This window comes from Petromyzon marinus, chromosome 42, assembly GCF_048934315.1.
Source record: "Petromyzon marinus isolate PM22_M1 ecotype Great Lakes invasive population chromosome 42, UKy_Petmar_22M1.pri1.0, whole genome shotgun sequence".
In the NCBI taxonomy this organism is placed as follows: Eukaryota; Metazoa; Chordata; class Hyperoartia; order Petromyzontiformes; family Petromyzontidae; genus Petromyzon; species Petromyzon marinus.
The window spans coordinates 11030533-11055054 of record NC_133708.1 but is presented as its reverse complement, the minus strand read 5'-3'; the positions used below and the strand labels follow the sequence as shown (position 1 = coordinate 11055054).

The following is a 24522-nucleotide window of genomic DNA, read 5'->3' as shown; positions in this document are numbered from 1 at the left end:
CCTTCCCCCCCCCCCACACACCTCCGATTAGCACGGTCGGCTACTTACGGTGGTGCGAAATACGTCCAACACGCAACACGCATCCCTACATATGTATCGCCGTCTCCTTCTTTCTCTGGTATACGGAAGCGACGTCATCGGTCACGGTGGCTACCCAACCGCACTTCTCCACACTCGTCAGTGTGGCTTGGTGGGGTGGAGGGACCCACCAGGACTGGTTCGTATATTACTCGCAGCGAGGCGACAGAATATACAAGAGATAGAGGCGACAGAAATGACGATAATAGAGATACAGCTGAGACGGCCGTGGCGGAACGAGCTGTAGACGAGACAAGGAATATGTCAAATGAAATATGAAACAAATTAAGTTTTGATGTTTATTGAAATATTTTTTTCTGACTTTTGCTTTGTCCCTATAGTTTTCATAAATCCAGAGCCCACTGCACTACTTGGGGCCACCAACTTTTGCCGAATTTGCCCGTGTCTAGCGCCACCGCCGATTATTCCACAACGGGAATCGAACTCGAGTTGCCCTGTTCATGGGGACATGCATTACTGCTCACCGATTTCCCCGGGGTGCCAAATGCCTGCCAGTAATTGTCAACGCTGTATTTTACTCGCAGCTTTTACACTTCTTTTCTATCCCAACCTGCCCCTCGGCAAAATGTGCGTCACAGAGTAAATTCAGCCGTCGCAAGACGAGCAGCCGCCGTTTACAAGAGGATTTATGTTTTGTTAAAGCCAATAACTGACCCGCGAGGAGCTGTGTGTATATCCTGGTTTGCGTGCTTTTAAAATGTTAACTTAAACAAAAAAACACCCCAAAAACTTACTTCTTAACAGCAACACATCGCTTTTGCCCCGTAAAAGACGCCACAATTTAAAGCACCACCCACAGCAATCCCGCCGATAAGTTTGTTTTTACGCTAATAATTTAAATCAATCCACTACGGGGTTCAATCCACTCCTCGGTGGATGTGGTTTGCCAAAAAAATATATATAATTTCCGCAAAAAACGGCATTTCTGACCGTTCCGAACAACCAATGACCGAGATGACAAACGAGCGGATGAACTAACGAACAAACAGAACGAGCGGAGCGACCGTCACGACTTCGGCTTCGGGCCCTGGCGGACGCTGGCCAGCAGAGCGTCCTTGTCAGCGCGGTACCCCGAGCGCTGCCAGAGAGCGCGCAGGCGCTGCAGCTCGGTGCCGATCTCCTTGCCGGACGTGAGGCCCAGCCGGCGGAGGTCGTGGCCGCTCACGGGGAAGGCCGGCGGCCTCCAGCCATCCAGCTCGACGGCGGGCCCCGCCTCGCCCAGGTAGCGCAGCAGCTCGCTCGCGCGCGCCTTCGCCTCCCCGTGCGGACGCGCCTGCGGGCGACAACCATCGGGCACACGCGCGGGTCGGTGAGCGCCCGTTAAGGGCGCAGGCGGTACGCTGGGACGAGGGTGTCGTGACCGGAAAATCTGCGCTGCCTTGTCCCCCCCGTTGCTTGCCTGCAAATGAGCCGCAAATGAGCCGCGATAGCTCGCCGATCTCGTCAAAGAGCATAAACGGTCACGCAAACTCGGCTATTGGCGAGCCCATCGAACAAAGACGGTGGTCACCGTATCGCGCGCTTTCAGATCCGCTTCTGCGGCCGTCTGGAACGCTCTTCCTTTCGATATTAGGAAGCCGCTGGAGCTGTGCACTGTTACATCTAGTTCGAAAAACTAATTTCTTTTATAAATGCTTTTTGTGTTTAGTTTATTGCCCTTCCTCCCCACACCTCCGATTAGCACGATATTTATCACTCCTTTCAAGCGTCACAGCCGCTTTAATCGAGTGCTGCAGCGTTTCCACTTTTCGCGAGCTCGGTCACTTCTGTCACCGCAAGCGCCTCTTTGTATTCCTGGTCGACACGTGCGTTACAGTTGGATAACGCCAAGGTGCAACATACACCCACGCTACGGAAATGTTACGAATGCCAAATATATCCGATGACTACACCGTCATTGTTATTGTAACCACTGTGACGCCACGAGGTTCGGCGCTCACGTCGGCGATGAGGACTATTGATGGAGCCGAGCGACGCGCGTCCAGGCGCTGTGAAGGACATAGCGCCACGCTTCGGGAAAAATGTTACGAACGCGAAACGCCTTTGACTGCACCGTTGTCGCGCCTGCAAACGCGGTGGCGGCACGGCTCTCACGTCGGTGACGAAGGCCTTGATGGAGCCGAGCGGGTCGTCTCCGTCCGCGTCGGGACGCAGCTCCCCGCGGTGCTTGACGACGAACGCCGCCAGGTTGCGCTCGTCCTTGGAGAGGCGGAGACGCGCGTCCAGGTGGCCCACGTCGTCGGCGCAGCGCAGGAGCGCCGACAGGAGCGTGATGGGGCGCGGGGCGGAGGCGCGCGAGCGCTCCCACACGCGCTGCAGCTCGCCCACGTTCCCGTCGCATGGCAGGCCTGCACGCGTGGCGGGTGGGGCGGCGTGCGGGCGAGAGACGGGCGTGCGGGTTATGGGGCCGCGTGATGACTCGGACAAATTTTTCAGGTTGAATCAGTGGGTGATGTTGTGGCTGCTGCTGCTGCTACGTTGGCAGTGGTGCACGAATGCACGAATGCACGAATGCACGACAACACAAATCAACACATTCGTCAATAACATTGCGTGGTATTCGTATAAAAATACATATAGTCGGAGACGTTTCTGGCAATGACCCTTCTTAATAGCATGTGAAGAAGTGCCAAATTCATGTCGTTAAGACTCTCCCAGCACCTGACTCGGCCAAACAAATGAACGCGTCACCTGTGCAAGCATCTAACAATGAGCCGCCGATTATTATTGGGCCTCTACGAGAGAGCTCCAGAGAGTCTCTCTCACGAGATATTTGGGGTACTCTTCCCACGCTGCTCGTACATATTCTCACAGAAATTAGTACCCACCCAAACCGCACACAACCCTGCCATCTGTCTGCGGTGCATCCATTCACACAATGTGACAACGTTGACAGAGGCAACGACTAGAATTCAGCTCTCCTTCTTTCGTATGGATTGATAGCAGCAGATTAAAGATGTAATTTTAGATGTTGTTATCCACGCAATTGTCTGTTCAGACGCAGAGTGGATTTCGTCCATTCCTCCTTTAAAGGAGTGAAGGCAGCACCAGCAACGGAGTGTTTGGGATGCGGTCGATGGTTTGGGATTCGTGGCCGTACACTCGCAAGGGCCGCCCTGAATCTTTTGACGCGCCATTTGTGCATCAGGTGGCCGCATCGGCCACGTGGCTCGGTCCAGACTCTCGCTTCCATCTCTCGCCTTCGTTTGTATTTGTGGCGTGGAGCGAGGCTGCTGTGATCCAGACGGGGTGGCGTGATTTTAGGCGAACAGGCCCCACCGGGTTTAAGTCCCGATGTAAAATTCAGGTGCAGCCCCCTTCAATTGCTTGTTTAAGATGCTGTTCGCACAACGGCCTGCCCACTCGTTCTCGAGAGCCCCTCTAATGGACAGTACATTGGCCATCTCTCCTACCCATCGACACGACCTGCTGATTGACTGTGGTGTACCCATTTATATGGCTGGGTGAACAGCGGCAGTGGGAGGGGATTTAATAAGCTCACCCATTGCTTCAACTGGAGATTGAATTGAACCGGCGTCTTCCGGATTGCAAGTCGAGTGTGCTTAACCATTACACCGCCGCGGCAGCATCTCGGCTATCATGATAACTATTATATGTACACTGAACTTCTTTCTCACTTTACGGAGCCAACCATGCTAATCAGAGGTGCGGGGGAAGGACAACAAACTATATATAAAAAGCAGTTCTAAACAAATGAGCTTTCAATCTAGATTTCAAAGTGCATAGCTCCTGTGGCTTCCTAATATTGGAAGAGCGTTCCAGATGGCCGCAGAAGCGCATCTGAAAGGGCGTGATGCGGTGACCGTCTTTGGTCGATGGTTAGGCAAAAGCCGCCACTGCTCGGATCACGTGTGTGAGGGTTTATGCTCCTTGAGGAGACCAGCAAGCTATTCTGGTTCATTTGTGGCAAGCGCTTTGTCTGTACTGAGTGCGACCTTACAATGCATTCCAGGAAGCCGACGCTTCCGGTCAAATACCGGATTTATTATATGAACACGCCGTGCCTATGTGTGGTGCCACGCCGAGCTTGTAGATGAGAGCGAAGAGGTGACTCGCGTGGTTTCCCATGAGCGTCTTCTTCAGCTCCACCCAGATGCGCTCCCCCGCGATGCCGGCCAGCCCGGCCGCGTTGCGCTCGATCGCCACCAGCGTCTGCGGCTCGTGCGCGTCCGCGTGCTCGGCCACGGATCCATAAAACCTGGAAGCGCCACGTACACGGACTGAGATCAAGCGTCTGCTCTACACGGGCTGTCGAGGCGAGCGCCGTTAGCGAGGGCCCATTCACGCCGGCACAGGGACGTGAGGGTGGGGGGGGGGGGGGCTTCGCCAGCACCGGGCCCGGCCGACTTTGTCTCCCGAGCGCCGAGCGAGTTGTCGGCACACTGGAGCGGGCGGTCACTTTAAAGCTGGCCGAAGCGAAATCGAGGGGAGGGGGCGCCAAGGACAGGTTCAGCTAACTGCCACTCATGTGGGCTAAGGTTTGGAATCAAAACTCAGGTGGCTAGATTTGTTTCCGCAATGCACTAACCACTGTCCTGCCACTGCAAAGACAAATATCCCCCGTATAGCCTTAACATACCGTTGGGCAAGTGATGTTAGCGAGTAGCACCAATGAAGGCCGGAATGGCACATGAGGGGGTGGGTGGCCAGCACCACGAGACGCTGCCTTTGTCTCCCTACTGTCGATGTTTACACACCCCACCAGGTACTCAACTGAGGCTGAGTCGTCCTAAGGAGAGGCCCCAGAACCGGTTCAGATAATCATCACTGGTGTTGGCCGTGAGCGGGAATCGAACCCGGTTCGCCGGGTTCAGAGCACAGTACGCTAACCGCTACACTACTGCTCCCTGCCACGCACACACAAGCCACCCTCCAAAAACAAAAAGTCAACAGGTCAAAGTGGCTCCCGACTCAATGAACATCAATGGGGCAGCCGCTCATCTCCACTGGTGGCTTCCAAACAGTTGTAGCAATTCCACAGGCCAGTCTCTCCAATACGCGACCACTGTTGACTTCCCACCAAGCGGGAGTTATTTAACCGCCCTGGAGAAACGATGGGTCGAGCGAATCTCTTGACCGAGGTACGAACTTGCAACCTTCCAAACGTGAGACCAAGCATGCCATGCACACAGCCACCCGGCCAGAGAGCGTTAACGTCTACGCGCTCAGCACTTCATCAAATAGATGTTCAGGTCTTGGGTATTTTATCACCAATTGTCACCCGAAATGCGCGAGGAAAAAAAAAGGTATTTTTGGAATGCTCATTCCGCAAGGGCATCACCCTTCCACATCAGGGAATAAAGGTGAAGAATGACACCAGAGTGCTTCTTATGTAGCCACTTTGGAGTATTTGGCTGTTGCTACACTTGTAAATCTGGCTTAAAGCAGGCGTGGCTGCCCGAGCATCAATGCAGCCAGCAGTGATGGCTCAGTGGTCTAACATGATGCGAGTCATCGGGCCACCTAAAGAGCATTGTATAAAAAAGTATTCTCAAAGCTTCAGTGCCAATTAACAATACATTTTAAGTTCCCTTTTTCATTTCCGGTTGTGACTTTAATTTGATCCTTTCTCATTCATCACAATCTTTATTTTCTTTATTGCACCGAAAAACAAATTATATGGTTTTCAAGTCACCGACACACACAAAAAAAACAGACATCACGTCCGTCTATTTTACGAGACGCAGAATAGGTTGGCGTTGAAGAAATATATATCCTCCACGAGACTGCACCTCCCGCAAAAATCAATGAATGTAAAGACTACTTATACACAAGTGTATAGCGGCTTGATTGCTCTCGCAGACACCCATTGTGTTATTTCTCTGGAATGATTCATAATATTGATTTTCAAAGAAAAGTAAAGCCAGACTTGTTCAGCCAAGTTCAGCAGACGGGGGATTTTTTTCCCTCTCTCTACATAAATGATTTATTACAAATTGTTTCACAATATTAGCAAGAGTCTGGTTCTTATAATAAAGCACCATTTCGTGAAATCAATCACGTAAAGTGCTGAGCCATGAATTCTGATGTAGGAGTGGTAAGTGGTTTAAAAGTGAGCCAAAAAAATTGTGGGAAACTTATTCGAGTACCAAGGCTCGGTTCCACGTACGGTATTTGAATGTATGTACAAGTGCCAAATTTTGAAAATGAGTTTAACATAGGCTTCCGTGACCAACATCATTCATAATAAGGTGTTTGGGTTAGAACGCGTAAATGTGTCGTTAACCCATCACCACGACACAGCCAATTAGTGAGGTTTGTCACGTCAACAAATCGTGCCAATTAGTTACTACTGTAGCACAATAGCGTGTTGGGAGAGTAAACCCACAATATTCACAATTGTGAATAATGTGGGTTAACGGCACATTAATATTTATGCGATCTCACCAAAAAAAACCTTTATTTTGAAAATTACTTGTAAATTACTTAATTGGGGAACACCGTGTAATCCTCCTGTTGTATTGGAGAAAAGACCTTCACGCACTGCTCTCTCGATCTGAGCAACGCACACAGGCAGCACAAATCAGCGTCGTCAACCGGCTCCGGACATCAACCCCGTGGTACGTTTGCTGAGAAGTTACGCGAATAGGAATCCAGCAATCGTTACCCCGACCCTCTCCTTCTTTCGCATGGCATGGGAGGGGAGAGGGGAGAGCAAGTGTGTATCGATGTCATAGTTGAATGTTAAGGTCCTTCAACCAATCCAAGGCGGCAGTAGACGCTGTATGGATTGCAGCGATCCTGCCAGGGTGTGTGTGGATGGTGCACTTGTCGGTGATGCATTTGATGTTTTGGGTTTTACCGCAGTCGCAGTTTGGCGATTCTTTGATTTACCCTTACACTAAAAACACATTACAGGACCCTCCTGGAGGAAGGTGGGGGGGGGGGTGGAAGGGGTGGGGGGCATGCAGGACAGGATAGATTCAGATATCACACATCAATTATGTTAGCCAGGGTCAGAACTGGAACTCAGGTTTGCAAGTTCATTGGTGCAGTCTGAGAACCACTGCGCCACAGCTCCGGACAGATGAAAAGAGTACGCACCTGAAATATCGCAGGATGCGGAGATAATCTTCCTGGATCCTTTTCTCTGGGTCTCCTACGAAGCGCACCTTTTTATTTTTCAGGTCCTCCATCCCGTTGAAGTAGTCGTAAAGTGTCCCATCGAGACCTGGCGACGCACGACACAGGGCTTCACCTCACGATGCCTCGTAGCTGTCGGCATCGATCGTAGAGTCATGCCTGCTATGTGTAGTGCATGCTATGATGTTGTATGGAACTTAAGAATGCCATTTTTGGAATGTGTTAATTTACAAATTAAATGCAATTGTAAGTCATGCCGTGCATGAATGCCATTTGAGATGCCATATACGAGTTCCTCTCACTAATGTCATGCACAACCTCACTTTGGATTGCTAGCTAGATTAGTCATGTTTATTAACTCTTCCTGCGTTTGTACTTCGCAATCCTCGTGCGTGCTAATGAATCGGCCGTCTTGGCCGGGTCTCCGTTGGAAAAGAGCTTAGTAGCTCGATGAGCCTCACGCGAAATAGACCGACCGCTTCGTCGTATAATTACACATTGTGCATAACGGAGACATGACAATGACACTTTAGGATTCGTGTAGCAAGATGCGATATTATAGGATGCTCTTTTTTCCCCACTGTAGTTTAAAGCAAAAGTTGGGAGTGTGTCTTATAATCTGGTAGTGGTATGTGTGTAACTATATGTTTACACAATTATTGACACAGGGCACAAGTTTTTGGGTTTGTCTTATTTTCCCGAGTGTCTTATAATCAGGGGAATGCGGTACATGTAGGCTTTCAAGTTATTGATTCGGTAGAAATATTCATAAAATAAATGGGTTCATTAAATTACTAACTAAACGTTTTATGCTACCAGGTAGGGTCCACTGAGCTATACAGCTTTTTTTCAGAGGTGATCCAGCCACAAAGGATAGCTCAAAGAAGTGGCTTATCATGTGGACATTTAGAGCGGCCAAATACTCTAAAACGCGTGTTGATTCTATGGACTGAAAAACCGGGGGACCTGGAGAAAAATCCACACGACAGCAGGGACAACATGCAAACTCCAAATATGCAGGCGCCATGGTCGTGATCGAACCCACGACCTCCTCCTGTACACCAGGCGTGATCGAACCCACCAGGCGACGGAGTTAACACTTCGCCACCGTGATCGCCGAGAGGAAGGAGGATTTAACGATCAGTCGGCCAAACATTGGGATTTTCCTTTGCTCTTACAGTAAAAACACAGCCTGTAGTTGTATTACTGGTAGGAAACGTAGTGGACTGGAAGCCCAACCGGGATTAATTTACAGGAGGCAGGGGATTAATTGTGTATGTCTGTGGATGTCTGTCCACGTGGGAGGGGTGGGGCTGGGTGGGGGGTGGGAGGGGTGGAGCTGGGTGGGGTAGGGCTGGGTGGGGATGGGCTGGTCACCCCGTGGTGCCCTTATAAAACTCAACGTTTAACCTACTCACACCGGCTTGTGCCCGCCCTCACAGTCGGGCATATTTGCGGAATACACCACACCGCCGTTGACCCTGGCCATTGACCGAGCAACCCAACGTTCCTACCAGCTCCCTCCGCAGGAATGTGTTTAATTGACCTGTTATGTGTGTATATTATACCATTTGCCACGTATTGTGGCTAAAAGTACTGAAAATTACAATCATCATGGCAGAAAAAAACGAATATTAACATCCTTATTATCAAAACAAGGAGTCATCATCCCACACCGTTATCACAAAATACATGTATTGCATATATATTTTTTATGATGTGATGTAGTTTGTTCTAAAACTTGTATTTTAGTGTGTATAAAATAATTAAATATTGACTTAAAGCTTTCATGATTGCAGGAATTCATATTCTTGGGTCTTTCGGTAAAGTCACGTAGATAGGTTCAAATAATATTTTTTTGTTATTTTCTTTGAACCTATCTACGTGACTTTACCGAAAGACCCAAGAATATAAAATGCATGGCCAATTAAGAAAAAAACGCCGCAAATAAGCAACATTTATGTTAAGGGGAAGTTTCTTAAATCCCCAAGTTTCAACTCGGCAGCATACGCCGGTCCACAAGTCAGTAGACTGGCAGGTTGAGTGTTGGGGTAAAGTGTGGGGAACTCTCGCCCTCTTTCAAGACGGTGTGGCCAGTGTGGAAGAGCAGGCCAAAAACACCGTCTAGAGTGGATCTCCAAAGCTCCCACTAATGGAACGGTGTGGCATGAACCGCAAATTGCAGGGCTACACATTTGCCTAAAGCTATGTGAAATGGCTCTCACCGACAAATAAGGGCATGGTTAGGCCCAATGCATTAAAATCACAATTTGTATTCACAACATGTCCACATTTCAAATATGCAAAGGCTTTTCATGACGAAGGAAATGCAGATCCAGGAGTTGATTAAATATGCAAATCAGACATCCACGTCTGCATTCTCCGCTCACAAAGTGCAACGTGTCGGTTCATATCAAATGTAACTACTACGACGCGCACAAGTCAACATCTGCCTTTAGTACGGAGGCCTGCCGTGTCTCAGCACAAATTAGGCTCAGCGTATACACGCGGGCTGCGTTTATTCACTTAGAATGATGTATCGACTGCATTGGAGGGCATTATTTGTATTTATGCATATAGGAATTTATGTTTTAATAATGTGCACAAAGAGAGTGTTGACAGCCATTCATTCTACTGCACAAGAAGCAGTGTTAACATAAATGTCCAAAAAAGACATCTCAAAAACTTGACACCCTTTAACATATTTAACAATTACACTTAAATTACTAGGTGTGACGTATATATTACTGTAATGTAGCGTGTATAATTTATAAGTGTGGAAATGTTCCCCTTTGAAGTGTTGTCTGTTAAATAACAAATGCCCCTAGAAAGAAAAATAAATAACCGCCTTAATTTAAAATTGCCCAAGTTGCTGATAAAAAAGCTGTACACAATCCCAGTATAAACGGTTCGTGATGATAATGTTTGGACCGGGCTCAGAGATTAAACTTCATTTAGATAAGGTGGACTGAATCAGTTTTATAAAGAATTCACATTTTCCAGCAAATTGGTAAATCATGCAAAGGGCCATCGGGTTTGGATAAGGCTGTTGCAGAGTAAACAAAGAACATGTTTGGACACAGGTAGTAAGCGTTTAAACAAAAGTTACAGCAATGTCCTCCCTTTTATTACCCCCCTGTGTTGTGGCTCTAACAATCAGATAGACCACAAATGACCAAAATAAATATAGGGCCCCAAGCTATTTGGTCTGAAAAAGGGAGATAGAGACACAGGAATAAATAGAAAAATCTCTCCCCCCACAAAAGCCGGTCCCAGACCATCCATCTATCTTCTTTAGAGCAGACAGTTTTGCACGCCGCTGAACAAAATTCAGGGCAACTCGGAGTCTCTCCCACAGATTCGTGTAGCCTCGGCCAAGCGGACCATGACTGCAAATCCTACCCTCTGTAGACTGGAAGTTTCTTCTTTTTCTTTCCCCAAAGTAAACTACTGCAGTGCGGGCTCGTAAATGGGTGTGTCACGCGAGGACACTTTTTTCTGGGTTTTATTGGCTGCCCATCGTTTGCAATGTCCCGCACTGCAAGAGATCTGTATCACTGGAGCAAGGTCCCGCAGGACTAAAGGGGCCTGGTCAATGAGGAACAGAGTTGTAACTCCGTAGAGTCCCTACGGGTGTAACAATGCGTGCTCCTGTGAGGCTGCACTCGTATTAGTGCGCAGTTTTTTTTTACTACAGCACCATTATGGGTGTATTATTATTATTACTGCCGCCGATGTATCACCAATCCACGCGTATAACCAAATCACTCAACATGCACCTGATCTCAAAAGACTGCAGAAGCTAAGCATAAGCAGGACAAAGCCTGGCGAGTACTTGGATCGTTGCCCACCATGCATGAATGCTATGGGGTTATGTTTTGGGCGGCAGACAGCAGTGCGGAAAAAATATTTTATTTTATTCCCATATCTATGCTCCCTTCCATCACATAGGCACTGCTGGTCTCCGAAACTGGCAAAGATGGCTTAGAGCAGGGTTATTGCTTTCCTTCAGTAATATTTCCAGAATGGGCTCACAGTATCAGCCAATGATAAGCCAAATATAAAAAAAAACATTAAAACCTGAGATTGGCGAGAGGTGGCGGAGTGGTTAGCGCACTGTGCCAACCACTGCCGCACTCACTCGTGTGGTGCGGTATAGCCAAACGACTTCCATCACCAGGATGGCATGGGGAAGGCTTTCATCCAGCAGAAGATTGACATGTGCATCACGAATCAAGATATACAGCAGTCCCGACTGACAGCAGGATTAAATCTTGAGCCAGTTGAAAGAATTAAATTCCTGTGGCGGGAACTACTTCCCGCACTGGACTCCCACTCGCGACCTCATGTTGAGTGACACTAACCAGGTGGTGCCAATTTTAGAGACCCTGAAGGGACAAATGAGCCGAGTTGATCTAGTCCAGCATTTTAACCTTCAATTGAGAGCTCAATGCCATCCAAACTTTTCTATATCCCAGCTCTAAAACTGTGGCATCACATGTACATATCTTGGCAATTAAGTGCTTCGTTCTCCAAGCTAATACCACGCGTTCATTATAAAGATGCAATGTGGAATCAGCAAATCTCCAAGCCGTGAGTACACGCCTTAGAAAACCAACTTGCGCGGCACACATTCACCAAAATTTTGCCAATTTATAAGTGGCAATGGGTAAAAGGCGGACGAAAGTTGTGAAACAACCTACATCTGTAACGTGCCTGATAATATAACAAACGTCTCGGAGCAATGAAATAATGGGAGGGAATGGGAGGGGCACAAGCAGGCAATGAGAGAAGGTGCTCATTCAGTGGGTGTGAAGGCATGGACTAAGAGGAAGTTTTTAAAGAGTCGTGAAAGGTAGTAGTGATGTAGTCTGCACTTGCACAGGGCTGCAGACACGAGTCTCGGTATACTCGGCCCACTGTTCGTCCAGCAGTGGATAGGTCAGGCACAACACAGAGTGGGCTTTTTCACCTAGTTTTGTGAGCACAGGCCCAAAGGCCCACAATGTCAAATGGCAACCAACAAAAAAACATCACCATCGAAGATGTAAAGGATGAAAGTTAACATGTTTCTTTAATGGAGCAAGGTAATTGTAAGGGCTTGCGGGGGGGGGGGGGGGGGGGAGAAACACTAGGAGGGAATTCCCAAGCTGAGCAGTGCGAGGAATGAAGCAGAATGAGAAGTATCGTGACCTGCAGCGGTGATGCTCGAACGCAATGTGGATTGAATGATGACACAATCAAGGCAGACCGAGTCCTCAACATGGGTGGAGGAATGAATGAGTGGCAAGTTCACCGGACCAGTAACCACGGCGGCAGCAACGATATAATATTGGTAACGAGGTGGTAGACCGCCAGTGAGCGAGGAGTGACTGGAGTCAAAACGGAGCGTGCGTGGTCACGGCACAAAATCCCCGTCGGGGGAGGGGGGCACCTGCCTAGGAACATGGAGTTGATGGTGAGGTCACGCCGCTCAGAGTCCGTCTGCCAGTCGGTGGTGAACTCCACCTCGGCGTGGCGGCCATCCGTCGTCACGTCCACTCGCAGCGTCGTGATCTCAAAGTTCTGCTCGTGCACCTGCAGACGAGGGGACATGCCGAGGGAAGCGAGTGGGTGCGAGCGCGCAAGAGGACGCACCCGGTAGGTAAGCCGAGGCTTCGGCCCGCCGAACGAGCTTGCTGATGGAACGCACCCGCGGCTGGAGCGGTAGACTAATGCGAGAGCTAATAAAAGGGGACGTTGATTGGTTTTACAGTGAGGGAAAAAAGTATTTGATCCCCTGCTGATTTTGTACGTTTGCCCACTGACAAAGAAATGATCAGTCTATAATTTTAATGGTAGGTTAATTTGAACAGTGAGAGACAGAATAGCAACAAAAAAATCCAGAAAAACGCATGTTAAAAATGTTATAAATTGATTTGCATTTTAATGAGGGAAATAAGTATTTGACCACTCTGCAAAACATGACTTAGTACTTGGTGGCAAAACCCTTGTTGGCAATCACAGAGGTCAGACGTTTCTTGTAGTTGGCCACCAGGTTTGCACACATCTCAGGAGGGATTTTGTCCCACTCCTCTTTGCAGATCTTCTCCAAGTCATTAAGGTTTCGAGGCTGACGTTTGGCAACTCGAACCTTCAGCTCCCTCCACATATTTTCTATGGGATTAAGGTCTGGAGACTGGCTAGGCCACTCCAGGACCTTAATGTGCTTCTTCTTGAGCCACTCCTTTGTTGCCTTGGCCGTGTATTTTGAGTCATTGTCATGCTGGAATACCCATCCACGACCCATTTTCAATGCCCTGGCTGAGGGAAGGAGGTTCTCACTCAAGATTTGACGGTACATGGCCTCGTCCATCGTCCCTTTGATGCGGTGAAGTTGTCCTGTCCCATTATCAGAAAAAACACCCCCAAAGTATAATGTTTCCACCTCCATGTTTGACGATGGGGATGGTGTTCTTGGGGTCATAGGCAGCATTCCTCCTCCAAACACGGCGAGTTGAGTTGATGCCAAAGAGCTCCATTGTGGTCTCATTTGACCACAACACTTTCACCCAGTTGTCCTCTGAATCATTCAGATGTTCATTGGCAAACTTCAGACGGGCATGTATATGTGCTTTCTTGAGCAGGGGGACCATGCGGGCGCTGCAGGATTTCAGTCCTTCACAGCGTAGTGTGTTACCAATTGTTTTCTTGGTGACTATGGTCCCAGCTTCCTTGAGATCATTGACAAGATCCTCCCGTGTAGTTCTGGGCTGATTCCTCACCGTTCTCATGATCATTGCAACTCCACGAGGTGAGATCTTGCATGGAGCCCCAGGCCGAGGGAGATTGACAGTTATTTTGTGTTTCTTCCATTTGCGAATAATCGCACCAACTGCTGTCACCTTCTCACCAAGCTGCTTGGCAATGGTCTTGTAGCCCATTCCAGCCTTGTGTAGGTCTACAATCTTGTCCCTGACATCCTTGGAGAGCTCTTTGGTCTTGGCCATGGTGGAGAGTTTGGAATCTGATTGATTGATTGCTTCTGTGGACAGGTGTCTTTTATACAGGTAACGAGCTGAGATTAGGAGCACACTCTTAAAGGGAGTGCTCCTAATCTCAGCTTGTTACCTGTATAAAAGACACCTGGGAGCCAGAAATCTTTCTGATTGAGATGGGGTCAAATACTTATTTCCCTCATTAAAATGCAAATCAATTTATAAAATTTTTGACATGCGTTTTTCCGGATTTTGTTGTTATTCTGTCTCTCACTGTTCAAATAAACCTACCATTAAAATTATAGACTGAACATTTCTTTGTCAGTGGGAAAACGTACAAAATCAGCAGGGGATCAAATACTTTTTTCCCTCACTGTATATACCGGAGCGAACAGGCGACGTAGCACTACCCCCTCCCCTCCCCAGAGGATTCCGGCCGAATGCCTTTGCAGTGGGCGTCAATTACAGGACGAAATGCATTGTTTTGCAGCAGCAGCTTTGGCCCAAAAGGATGCTCTGCTTGCCTTAGCTTGGAGGCATTCTGCTCTAACAAGCATTCATGGAGCAACAAATGGGTAATTTAACAATCGTGGGCAACCTTCCAGGTTTAGGCCATGACCCTAGCTCATCATGGTCTACTCTTGTCAATAATGCCATGGATGCATTTCACAGCCACATAAATCAGCATATGGCACGCAGTTTGATACCATTCCCCGCGGTGCATTATTGGCGGACCTACGTTGGATATGAGCCGACCAACCCTGGGAAAGACCGTAAGAGGGTCACGAGTGGCATGCCAGCTGCCGAGCAAACCAGGTTTTTGGTCCTTGGGCCAAAGTAAAGCGGTGTAAAATATTATAAATATAGGTATAGCTGGGCGCTGGCGGTGCATGACTGTAAAATTGTGAGGGTTGTGAGAACCATACAAATTCGTGAAGCTTCCTACTGGGCAAGTTTCGCCATCTTCTGGCTCACCGGAGGAATGGCAGTACAGCAAAAGCATCTCCAACTGGTCAGGAATGGGAGCGTTACCTCCCCTGCCCACACATACATGAGCTTTCTCCAGTCGCTCTGGTTTCCTCTTGTTTCCTCCCGCATGCATACAGATTCATCAATGCAGTTGATCAAACATCACAATGTAGGACCACAGAGCTTGGGCAACCGGTTCTGGCTGCCTTCTCGCTCGCCTGCGGTTTCCCTGAATCGGTCTCTCGTTCTCCCCTCTCGGACAGCGAGAGCGGAAAAACTGTGCGATGGACAATTACAAAATCGTTAATGGTTTGCACGACGGGGATTATCGTGGTGGTGGGACGAAGGGCGCACCCTTGCGGTGATGGTCCCATGCTTCTCGCCGAGCGTGTTGATGGTGCGAACGCCAGCCGCTGAGAACATCTCCTTCATCTGTGCCGGGGTGGCGGACGTGGCGAAGTCGATGTCCTGAGGTTGCTTGCCGCTCAACAAGTCCCGCACGGCGCCACCCGCAATCCGCAGCTCGTGCCCGTGCTCCGAAAACAGCGCTGTTGCGAACGCGATGGCGGGAGGAATAATTATAAGAGAAAAACATCATTCTGCAACTTAAGTACAATGCCAGTATTTGTATATGGTGTAAGCTGTCAATTTCTATAGATATTCACAAATCAGACCTTCAGGGCCATCCACAGCAAGGGCCTGGGGCAAATCACACCGTGTGGGCTCCCCTGTCAAATGAGGATCTGATGAAGCTGGAAGAACAATAAGCTGAGGAAGAGGCCGATGAAAAAATACCTCCACCACCACCACGAATGTTCACTGCAAAAGGATTATCAGAGGTTGTTACTCATTGGGAAGTAGCAATAGACATTTTCAGAGAGGATGATCCAAAAATAAAAAGCAGCTCCAGAGCTAACAGGACATTAACCGATGGCATTCACTGTTCTGAGGAGCTGTACCATCAGAAGAAGAAAAATTCTGTCCAGCTGTCTTCAGACGGATTTTTTTTCTTTCAATGTTCTGCAATCATAGCCAGAAGGTCCAGAGATGAGCCAGGAAGAGAGGCAGCTTCCTCTGGTGAACATTCCTGTGCCTCCAGCTTTCATCATCAAGATGAAAAGGCAGGTCACCCTGTCCCTTCGTCTGCATGACTCCACCACTGTTCACTCCAAGAGGCCTCCCGTCAGTAAACTCTTCAACCATCTCTGATAAGGTTTATATAATTATCTGTATTTATCGTTTGTTGAAATGTACGTCCAATTATAATCACATTTTTGTCCACTTGGTCACGCATTTTTTTTTCCAGAAACGTTGACTCGGAACTCAACCCCTGATTTTAACATTGTCTATGGGAAATTAGAGTTCGCTTTAAGTAATTTCAACTTACGGAACATTTCCCAATAATGCATTCTTTATCTATAGCGGGGGATTCCTGTATTTAGTTAATCATGTATTTTTTATTGTGTCATTGTTGATCATATTTTTCCCTAAAATTATCTCTCTCCATAACCAATTGCTTTTTGTTAAATTTTAGGCAATCATTGTGCCAGTGCAAATTTGTTTGAAAATAATAATTTATCACAGCCTTTTAAAGATTGAATTAAGACTTATTGGGGTAAACTTCCGAAGCCCAATTATCAAGCGTAAATTAAGTCATGCTTTTCTCACTCCAATTCATCAACATTGAAAATGTGATAAGTTATTTAAGTACAAATTGCTTGTAAAGTAAAAATGAACAAATAAAATGTCCCCGCGTGACGTTAAATAATTTAACACGTTGGCTTTCGCGACCAATATAAACAGAAAATCTGTCTGTCTGCCTGATGATGCTAGTTGTAATTACTGGCGAAACGTCAGACTAAGATTGTAAATGTTGTGGATTTGCTCTCCAACAGACCGGTGTACTGTACTTTTAGCAAATTTACATGTTCTGTTTACGTGACAAACCTTAATAATTGGCTGTGTCGGGTGGTGGTGGGTTTAACAACACACTTATATTTAAGCAATCTAACCCAAAAGAAACTAGACTATGGATGTTTAAACAATCTAAGGTGCTCCGAACTGGGGATGGCAGTTCATGCGACTTTGTCCTTGTGAACTATCAGTGTAATGCATTTAGTTATTCAATTAATTACAAGCAATGATCAATGGCAAATCGATCACAACCTGAAAGTAATAACGGGAGTTAATTTGAGCCAAAGACATTCTACGTGGCAGCGATGTGACAAGAAAAATTAAACATATAGCCAAAAATAAAACAAATATATTCTGTACATATGTACCAAGACCGAGCGCCCTAGGATACCCAGTGCAAGCTTGCAGCCCTGTTAATAACACGAGCAACTTACATATGAAATGCACATACAGGCAGTCCCCGGGTTACGGAAATCCGACTTTACGGAAATGCTCCCATAAATCATATTTTTAAAAAAAATGTATACTGTATGCGTAAACGTTTGCATTAGTTACATAAGCGCAAATAGTGCAGCGCGGCGAGGTCACAGATTAATCCAGCGGAGCGAGGCGTAAAGCGGGGCCGCATATTCCCCCAAGGCGGCGGTGTACTGTGTCGCACTCCGAGTCACGCCGTTGCATTGTTACCGTGAGCATACTGTACCCGCCACATCGTGTCGTAACTTTCAGTGCAGTACTACCCTTAATTGCATTGAAATAATGCCTGGAAAGCGACCAAGTGCTTGCAAGAGCGCAGGACCTGCTCACAAGCGTAAAGTGGTTGATTTAGAGCATAAAAGCCACGTTCACCACCAAAACGCCGCCTTCACCGGGCCCCGCTAGGACTAAGGTAAATGGATGTTTTTGTTGCGTAATTCTTTTCCTTTTGCAGCATTACGTCATTGTTTTGTTTGTCTATGCTTCGCGGTATTCATAAACAATTGGACACAGTACAGCATATACTCTTTGGTTCTATTCGGTAAAGTCACATAGGTAAAAAAAAATAAAACAAAAATCACGACGTTTCGGCCACAACACAAGCGGCCTTCATCAGGTGAAGGGATCAGGCTGTCTCGAGGACAGCGCTGGAGTGAGACAGCCTGATCCCTTCACCTGATGAAGGCCGCTTATGTTGTGGCCGAAACGTCGTGATTTTTGTTGTTTTATTTTTTTTTTACCTACGTGACTTTACCGAATAGAACCAAAGAGTATGGATCCTTGCAGTCACGAAAGCTTTAAAACTAGAAGTACAGTATATGTTGCGTTAGTTTAAGTATGGGTAGTGTTAGGGTTGATATTTGATCAAATGAAAGGATCATAAGAAGTGCATCGCGTATGTACAGAGATGCAATACAGTTAGCGATAAAAACACGACCAACGCGATACGATACTGAGAGAAAACGGTAAGGGAGGCACGACTATTTCCGGCTAAGGGATTTTATCTTGAATTTGGGGGAAAATTGTTCAATTTCCGACATATGGAAAATTAGGGTTACGGATATTTTTCGGGAACCTAACTATTCGGTAACCCGGGGACTGCATGTATACGTTATGAGTGCAGAATTAGAGACAGCATTGCCCCCTACTGAGAAAACGTGGCAGGAACCTGCTGAAAGTCTTGTAATTGAGTGCGGCTTTCCTAGACAACCAAGCGTGATAATGAATTTAATAATAAACAAAGGAGACAATGGGAGGAATCCATCAAGGGAAGGAGTGAATGAAGCAATTAACATGTGTTTCCCCAGTGCCTCTGTTTAGATGCAACACCAGGTACGACTCTTGTGAGGCTAAGTCAATCTAAGGGAAGACTTGGAGACCAGTTCTGATATTCACCATTGATGTTGGTTGTGAGCGGGAATAGAACTCGAGTCGCCGGGTTCGTAGCGCACTATGCTACTGCTCCACCTTTTCGACGCTACAGCTATGGCTTGCGAACAAACAAAGGCAAAGACAAATATCCCCCATATAGCCTGAGCGGACTGTTGGGGCAAGTGCTGTTAGCGAGTACCTCTGAAGGCCGGCAACGGCACACGAGGGGGTGGGTGGCCAGCACCACGCCCGGCCAACATTTGTTTCACCAGTCGCAATGTTTACACATCGCACCAGGTACTCATTTGAGTCTGAGTCGACCAAGGAGAGGCCCAGGTTCAGAAAATCGTCACAGGTGTTGGCCGTGAGCGGGAATCAAACTCGGGGCGCCGGTTTCACAGCACAGCGCACTAACCGCTACACTACCGCTCCACATATAAAGGCACACACACACAGCCTCATGAAGGGGGTGGGAGGGGCAGTGGTGAAGCTAGGCAGTACCGGCAATTGCTTTGAGGCCATCAGTGAAGAGGCACTGGAACTCGCTGGTGCCCAGCCTCATGGTGCGTCCCTCCACCCGGGAATGCAGGGTCCTGAAGGCAGGCAGCACGAGTCGGCTCCACAACATAAGCTGCATGCGGCGGCCGGGTCCAGTGAACTTACTCCACCCCAGGCTCACGAGTGTCGCTATGCAACCTTAAGGGGAAAAAAAACAAGAGCAATAATAAAGAATTATGTGGCACATTTGGTATTCGTGATATTAGGGTGCAAAGCTACCACCAGCGTGCTGTTTCACAGAGCAGTAGATTCTGCTAGTAAGCGGCGAAGCAGCTGTGTCATTTTCCGCAATTAGGGGTGCCACGGTGGTGAGATGTTAACTACCTCGCGTGGTATACAGGTCGTGGGTTTAATCCCAACCCTGACGTCTGTATATGTGGAGGTTGTATGTTCTCCCCATGGTCGCGTGGATGTTTCTCCGGGTCCTCTGGTTTTTTTCTTCCACATTTACGAAACGTGCGCTCGGAGTGTTTGGCTGCCATACATTTCCACGTGATAAGCCACTTCATTGAGCCATCACTTGCGGCCAGGTCGCTTCTGAAAGATAACTATATAGCTCAGTGGACCTTGCTAGGTACAATAAAAAAATAAGTACAAAAAATAACAAAAATACGGAATTCACAGGACTTAGACCATGATGCCAGCATACGAGGGCCACTATTTTTCGAAGGCTGTCACAGGAACTTTAATGTTCACCATGAAGCAGATGCCGTGTATTTATGGGTTATATACAGGAGAATTAGCCGAGGCGGCCGATGGGCTTGAATTTTGCAAATCTTTACAAGCGGAAAACGTGCTATCTCTTGGTCATGTCACAGCCAAGCGTGTCGCGTTGTCAGTGTTATAAATAAATGTATAAACTATCCTGTGCTCGTATTTTATGCGTGACAGTGTGAATGTTAAACCTGAGAAGCAAATAAAAAGTGATAAGGCGCCCCGGCTAAGTACCAGAGTTGGAGTTATATGTTCAGTGTAAAAACTATTACTTGTTGCTTGTTCACGAGATGGTTTGAGTCTAGGGTAGACCTAAGCGTTACTGGCTGGTTAGTTGGTTCTATGTTTCGGTAGGGCCAGCATTGTGTTGGCTGTGCTCCACCGGGAAGACAAAGGTGGCCAGGCATGGTGCTGGCAACATTACCCCCTCGCTCACTTCTTGCCGGCCTAAAATAGGTGCTAAGAGCTCACTCGTCCAGTCTACAGAGCTTGCACGGAGTGTAATATGTAAATACTGCCCCTTCAGCTGTGTGGATGCTGGCCTAAATCCTCTGGAATAACAAGGGTGGAAAGATTCCCACCAACAGTCGAGGGGAATTTCCACCACTTAACACCACAACCTTGCTTCAAAGCCATTCACGAGGTCGAAAGTCAAATTACTCGAATTGGACAAAATGAATGTTTTTATTAAATCTAGTTCAAATACTAGATTTAAAGCTTTTGTGACTGCAAGGATCCATACTCTTTGGTTCTATTGGGTAAAGTCATGTAGGTAAAAAATAAAATAACAAAAATCACGACGTTTCGGCCACAACAAAAGCGGCCTTCATCAGGTGAAGGGACGAGAGACCTGTTATAAATGTAATACGCGACGTTCCGGGCAATATACCTTTCTTCATTTCCTCTGCAATTAGGCGATAAGAGCCACTGCTCTTCTTCATTACATTGGCCGAACGTCCGCTATTACATTGTGTCCCTTATAGAACAGGGTATTGCCTCTAACGTGTTGTGTGGAGTTTGTGTTATTAGTGCTGGTGCGCCACTGCCAACGCAGAATGACCATACCTGGCATGCCCTTATCAGTGCCCTACCTTATTACAGACCAATTCAGACCGTATTGGTCACCCCGTGCCCCTATAAATCTCTAGGTTCATCCTACAAAGTCCCATTACAAGAGAGAAACACAAAGACAGATGTGTGTTGCTGCCCGTATTGAAACGGCTGTACGCCGTATGGACCTGAAAACTCAATTTCCCTGTACAAGAATACGGGGTAACTTGTGTGGGTTGACAGGACTGAATTAAAGATGATGTGATCACGGACTACAATACTGTACGTGGCTATTCAGCGAGAGAATCACTGATACAACTGTGCCCCCTAGCGGATTAATAACCACACGCAACACGCAATGAGCGAGTTTGCGCAGGACACTGCACAAATACAAAAATAAAACATTCCAGCGTTTCACCCTCCACGTTAGCAGCCGTATAATAAAATACACGATTGTCGGGGTGCTGTTGGTAACCTTAGTTTAACAACAACAACAGCAGCAGCAGCAAGTCGGGAAGTCGGCTGAACGGTACACAATGTCAACATTCGGTCTGTTGTAACGATTTAAATCGGCAAAGAGTTTTGCAGATTTGATTACCGGCTCCGAAATACGCGCCGATCGACGAGAGAAGATCCCGCCGGGGTTTGTTTAAACAGGCCGGGAGCTGGGATCGAACCGTCGAACCTCGAGTTTACGAGCGCAGTTCGGTCACCATCGCCACGACGACTACGTCAGCGACACGCTTTCAGGGATGCATTCCCAGACATTGCTACATACGCGCGGCAAAGCAGTAACCGGTTTTATCCAACGGTTTTCATTCGGTTACCGGAGGCGTGAATCAAAAACTACTGCGACAAACTCTCGAAACTGCGGTGGTTATTTTGGGGAGGTGGTGGTGGTGGGGAGGTGGTGGTGTGGTGGTGGTGGGGAGGTGGTGGTGGGGTGTCCTTTACGCCAAGGAGGTCGTCACTCGCCTTTAAAAAAAACTCCCCGACGGCTGGCGACGAGACGCCCTTCGAAGGCGTTCTAGCGTACGGGCCCACGGTTCTAAACGTTTCGCGTCAGAACCATTCCGTCGGCGAGCGCCAGCGCCGATGCAGTCGTCGTGGTGTTTCGCCGATGCAGTCGTCGTGGTGTTTCGTCGATGCAGTCGTCGTGGTGTTTCGCCGATGCAGTCGTCGTGGTGTTTCGCCGATGCAGTCGTCGTGGTGTTTCTCCGATGCAGTCGTCGTGGTGTTTCGCCGGCAGCAACGGCCGCCACGCTGAGCCTCGCGCGCGTCTTCCTCGCAGGGCCGGAGGCGGCCTTCAGCAAACTACGGCGAGCCGCGTGTTTCACGCGGCGCGGTGGGGGGGTGGAAAAAAAATGAAACGCGATTTTAAATTTCGATTTAAAGCTTTCGTGACTGCAAGGATTCATCTTCTTCTTCTTTGGTTCTTTAGGTAAAGTCACCACGTAGAATGAGAATAAAATAATAAATTGATAATGAAATAACACAATAAAATTCTCACGACGTTTCGGCCACGTTTCGGCCGCTTGTGTTGTGGCCGAAACGTCGTGAGAATTTAAATGTGATATTTTATTTTATTATTTTATTCTCATTCTACGTGACTTTACCGAAAGAACCAAAGAAGATGAATCCTTGCAGTCACGAAAGCTTTAAATCACCATCCCTTTCATTTGGTTCTTTCGGTTAAGTCACGTAGATGGAAAATAAAAAATATATATAATTTACATGAAATTTAAATAAAAAATAAATGTATGTTGAATTTTATTTTAATTAAATTATGATAAAAACAAATTTATGTTTAATTTTATTTTCATGTAATTTTTATTTTCTATCTGCGTGACTTTACCGAAGGAACCAAAGAATATGAATTCCTGCAGTCACGAAAGTTTGAAGTCAAAATCCCCATCCCACTCCCCCCCCACTCACGTATAACCCAACCGGCGATGCATCTACCCAATGTAATTTATACGCATTCATTAATCTACCCCCAAACCCCGCCACCAGCACCACCACCACCACCAAAGCTTCAAATCAAGATTCACCACCACCACCACCAACTTCGCACGTGAAGGGCTCACGAGTGATGCCATCGGAATCTCCCCATCGATTTCAGGAACGCAAACTGGAGGTTGTTCTCCACAAATCTGTTCTGTCGCCTAATGAGGCTAGTTTTAATTACTGGCCAGGCGTCGTACCCGGTTTAAACACGTAGGCTTTCGCGACCAATATTATTCATAGTAAAGGTTTTTAAGGTGAGTTCGCTTAAGTATGAAACAGTTCGCCTTTAGTGCCTCCCCACCCCCCCCCCCCCTTTTTCCCACCTGATGACGGTCGCTTGTTTCGCGATCGAAACGTCGTAGTTTTTTTATGTTTACTTTATTACTTGTTTGAACCTATCTATACGTGACTTTACCGAAAGACACAAAGAATAGAAATGTGTCGTTACCCTCCACCACCCGACACAGCCAATTAGTAAATCCACAACATTTACAATTTACTCTCCAACACGCCGGTGGGCTGAAGTAGTAAACTATTTGGCGTTTTGTTTGCCTGACAAATCCCTTACGAATTGGCTGTGTCGGGTGGTGGAGTGTTACGACACACATTTATTCTAAGGGGTCGTCCATAAATGACGTCACCCACCTGGGGGGGGGGGTCAGACATTTGTGACGATGTGTGACGAGGGGGGGGGGTTTAGAAATGTGACGTCACATCAAAATACGCAACTCTAAATAAATATAGACAACGCGTTCTACTACATTAAATAGACTTTTTGATCAATATTTTCTCCGACAACATCAGATTGCAGCGGCACATTAAATACGCACTACAATGACAATAGTTTAAAGCGATCTGAAGCATGTTTTATATTTTTTTTGGGGGGGGGGTGGGGGCAAAGCTTTATGACGTCATATTTGAGAGGGGAGGGTCTGATTTTTTGTGACGTCGTGTGACGAGGGGGGGGGGGTAAAAAATCGTCCAAAATTGCGTGATGTCATTTATGGACGGCCCCTAACCCAAAAACCTGTATTATGAACGTCGTACTCAGATTGTAAACGTTGATCAGGCTAAAAGTACCGTAATATACCCAAGACCACTTACGAAACATCGAATGTATTATTTTAACATTGATTTACGCTCACGCAATATATTTTTTTAATTTCTCGTGTGATAATTGTTTTTTTTTGCCCTGATTTGCGTCGTGATTGAAGATGCGTTATTTTATTTCGTGCCACTTTGGTAACCCAGGTCACTGCAAATGAGACTATGACACTCTCTG

General features: G+C 47.3%; 1 protein-coding gene across 1 annotated transcript; it reads right to left on the bottom strand.

Annotated features, from left to right (window-relative positions):
* Window positions 1–363: 363 nt before the first annotated feature.
* On the bottom strand, window positions 364–22571 carry TRNT1 (tRNA nucleotidyl transferase 1). The gene is made up of 8 exons (XM_032969510.2): window positions 22209–22571; window positions 19413–19607; window positions 15504–15697; window positions 12642–12780; window positions 7165–7291; window positions 4125–4318; window positions 2194–2447; window positions 364–1372 (listed from the first exon to the last, which is right to left on the bottom strand). Exons 2-8 carry the CDS (start codon window positions 19546–19548, stop codon window positions 1106–1108), a joined length of 1311 nt encoding a protein of 436 aa, XP_032825401.1. The 5' UTR covers window positions 19549–19607; window positions 22209–22571; the 3' UTR covers window positions 364–1105.
* Window positions 22572–24522: the final 1951 nt, after the last annotated feature.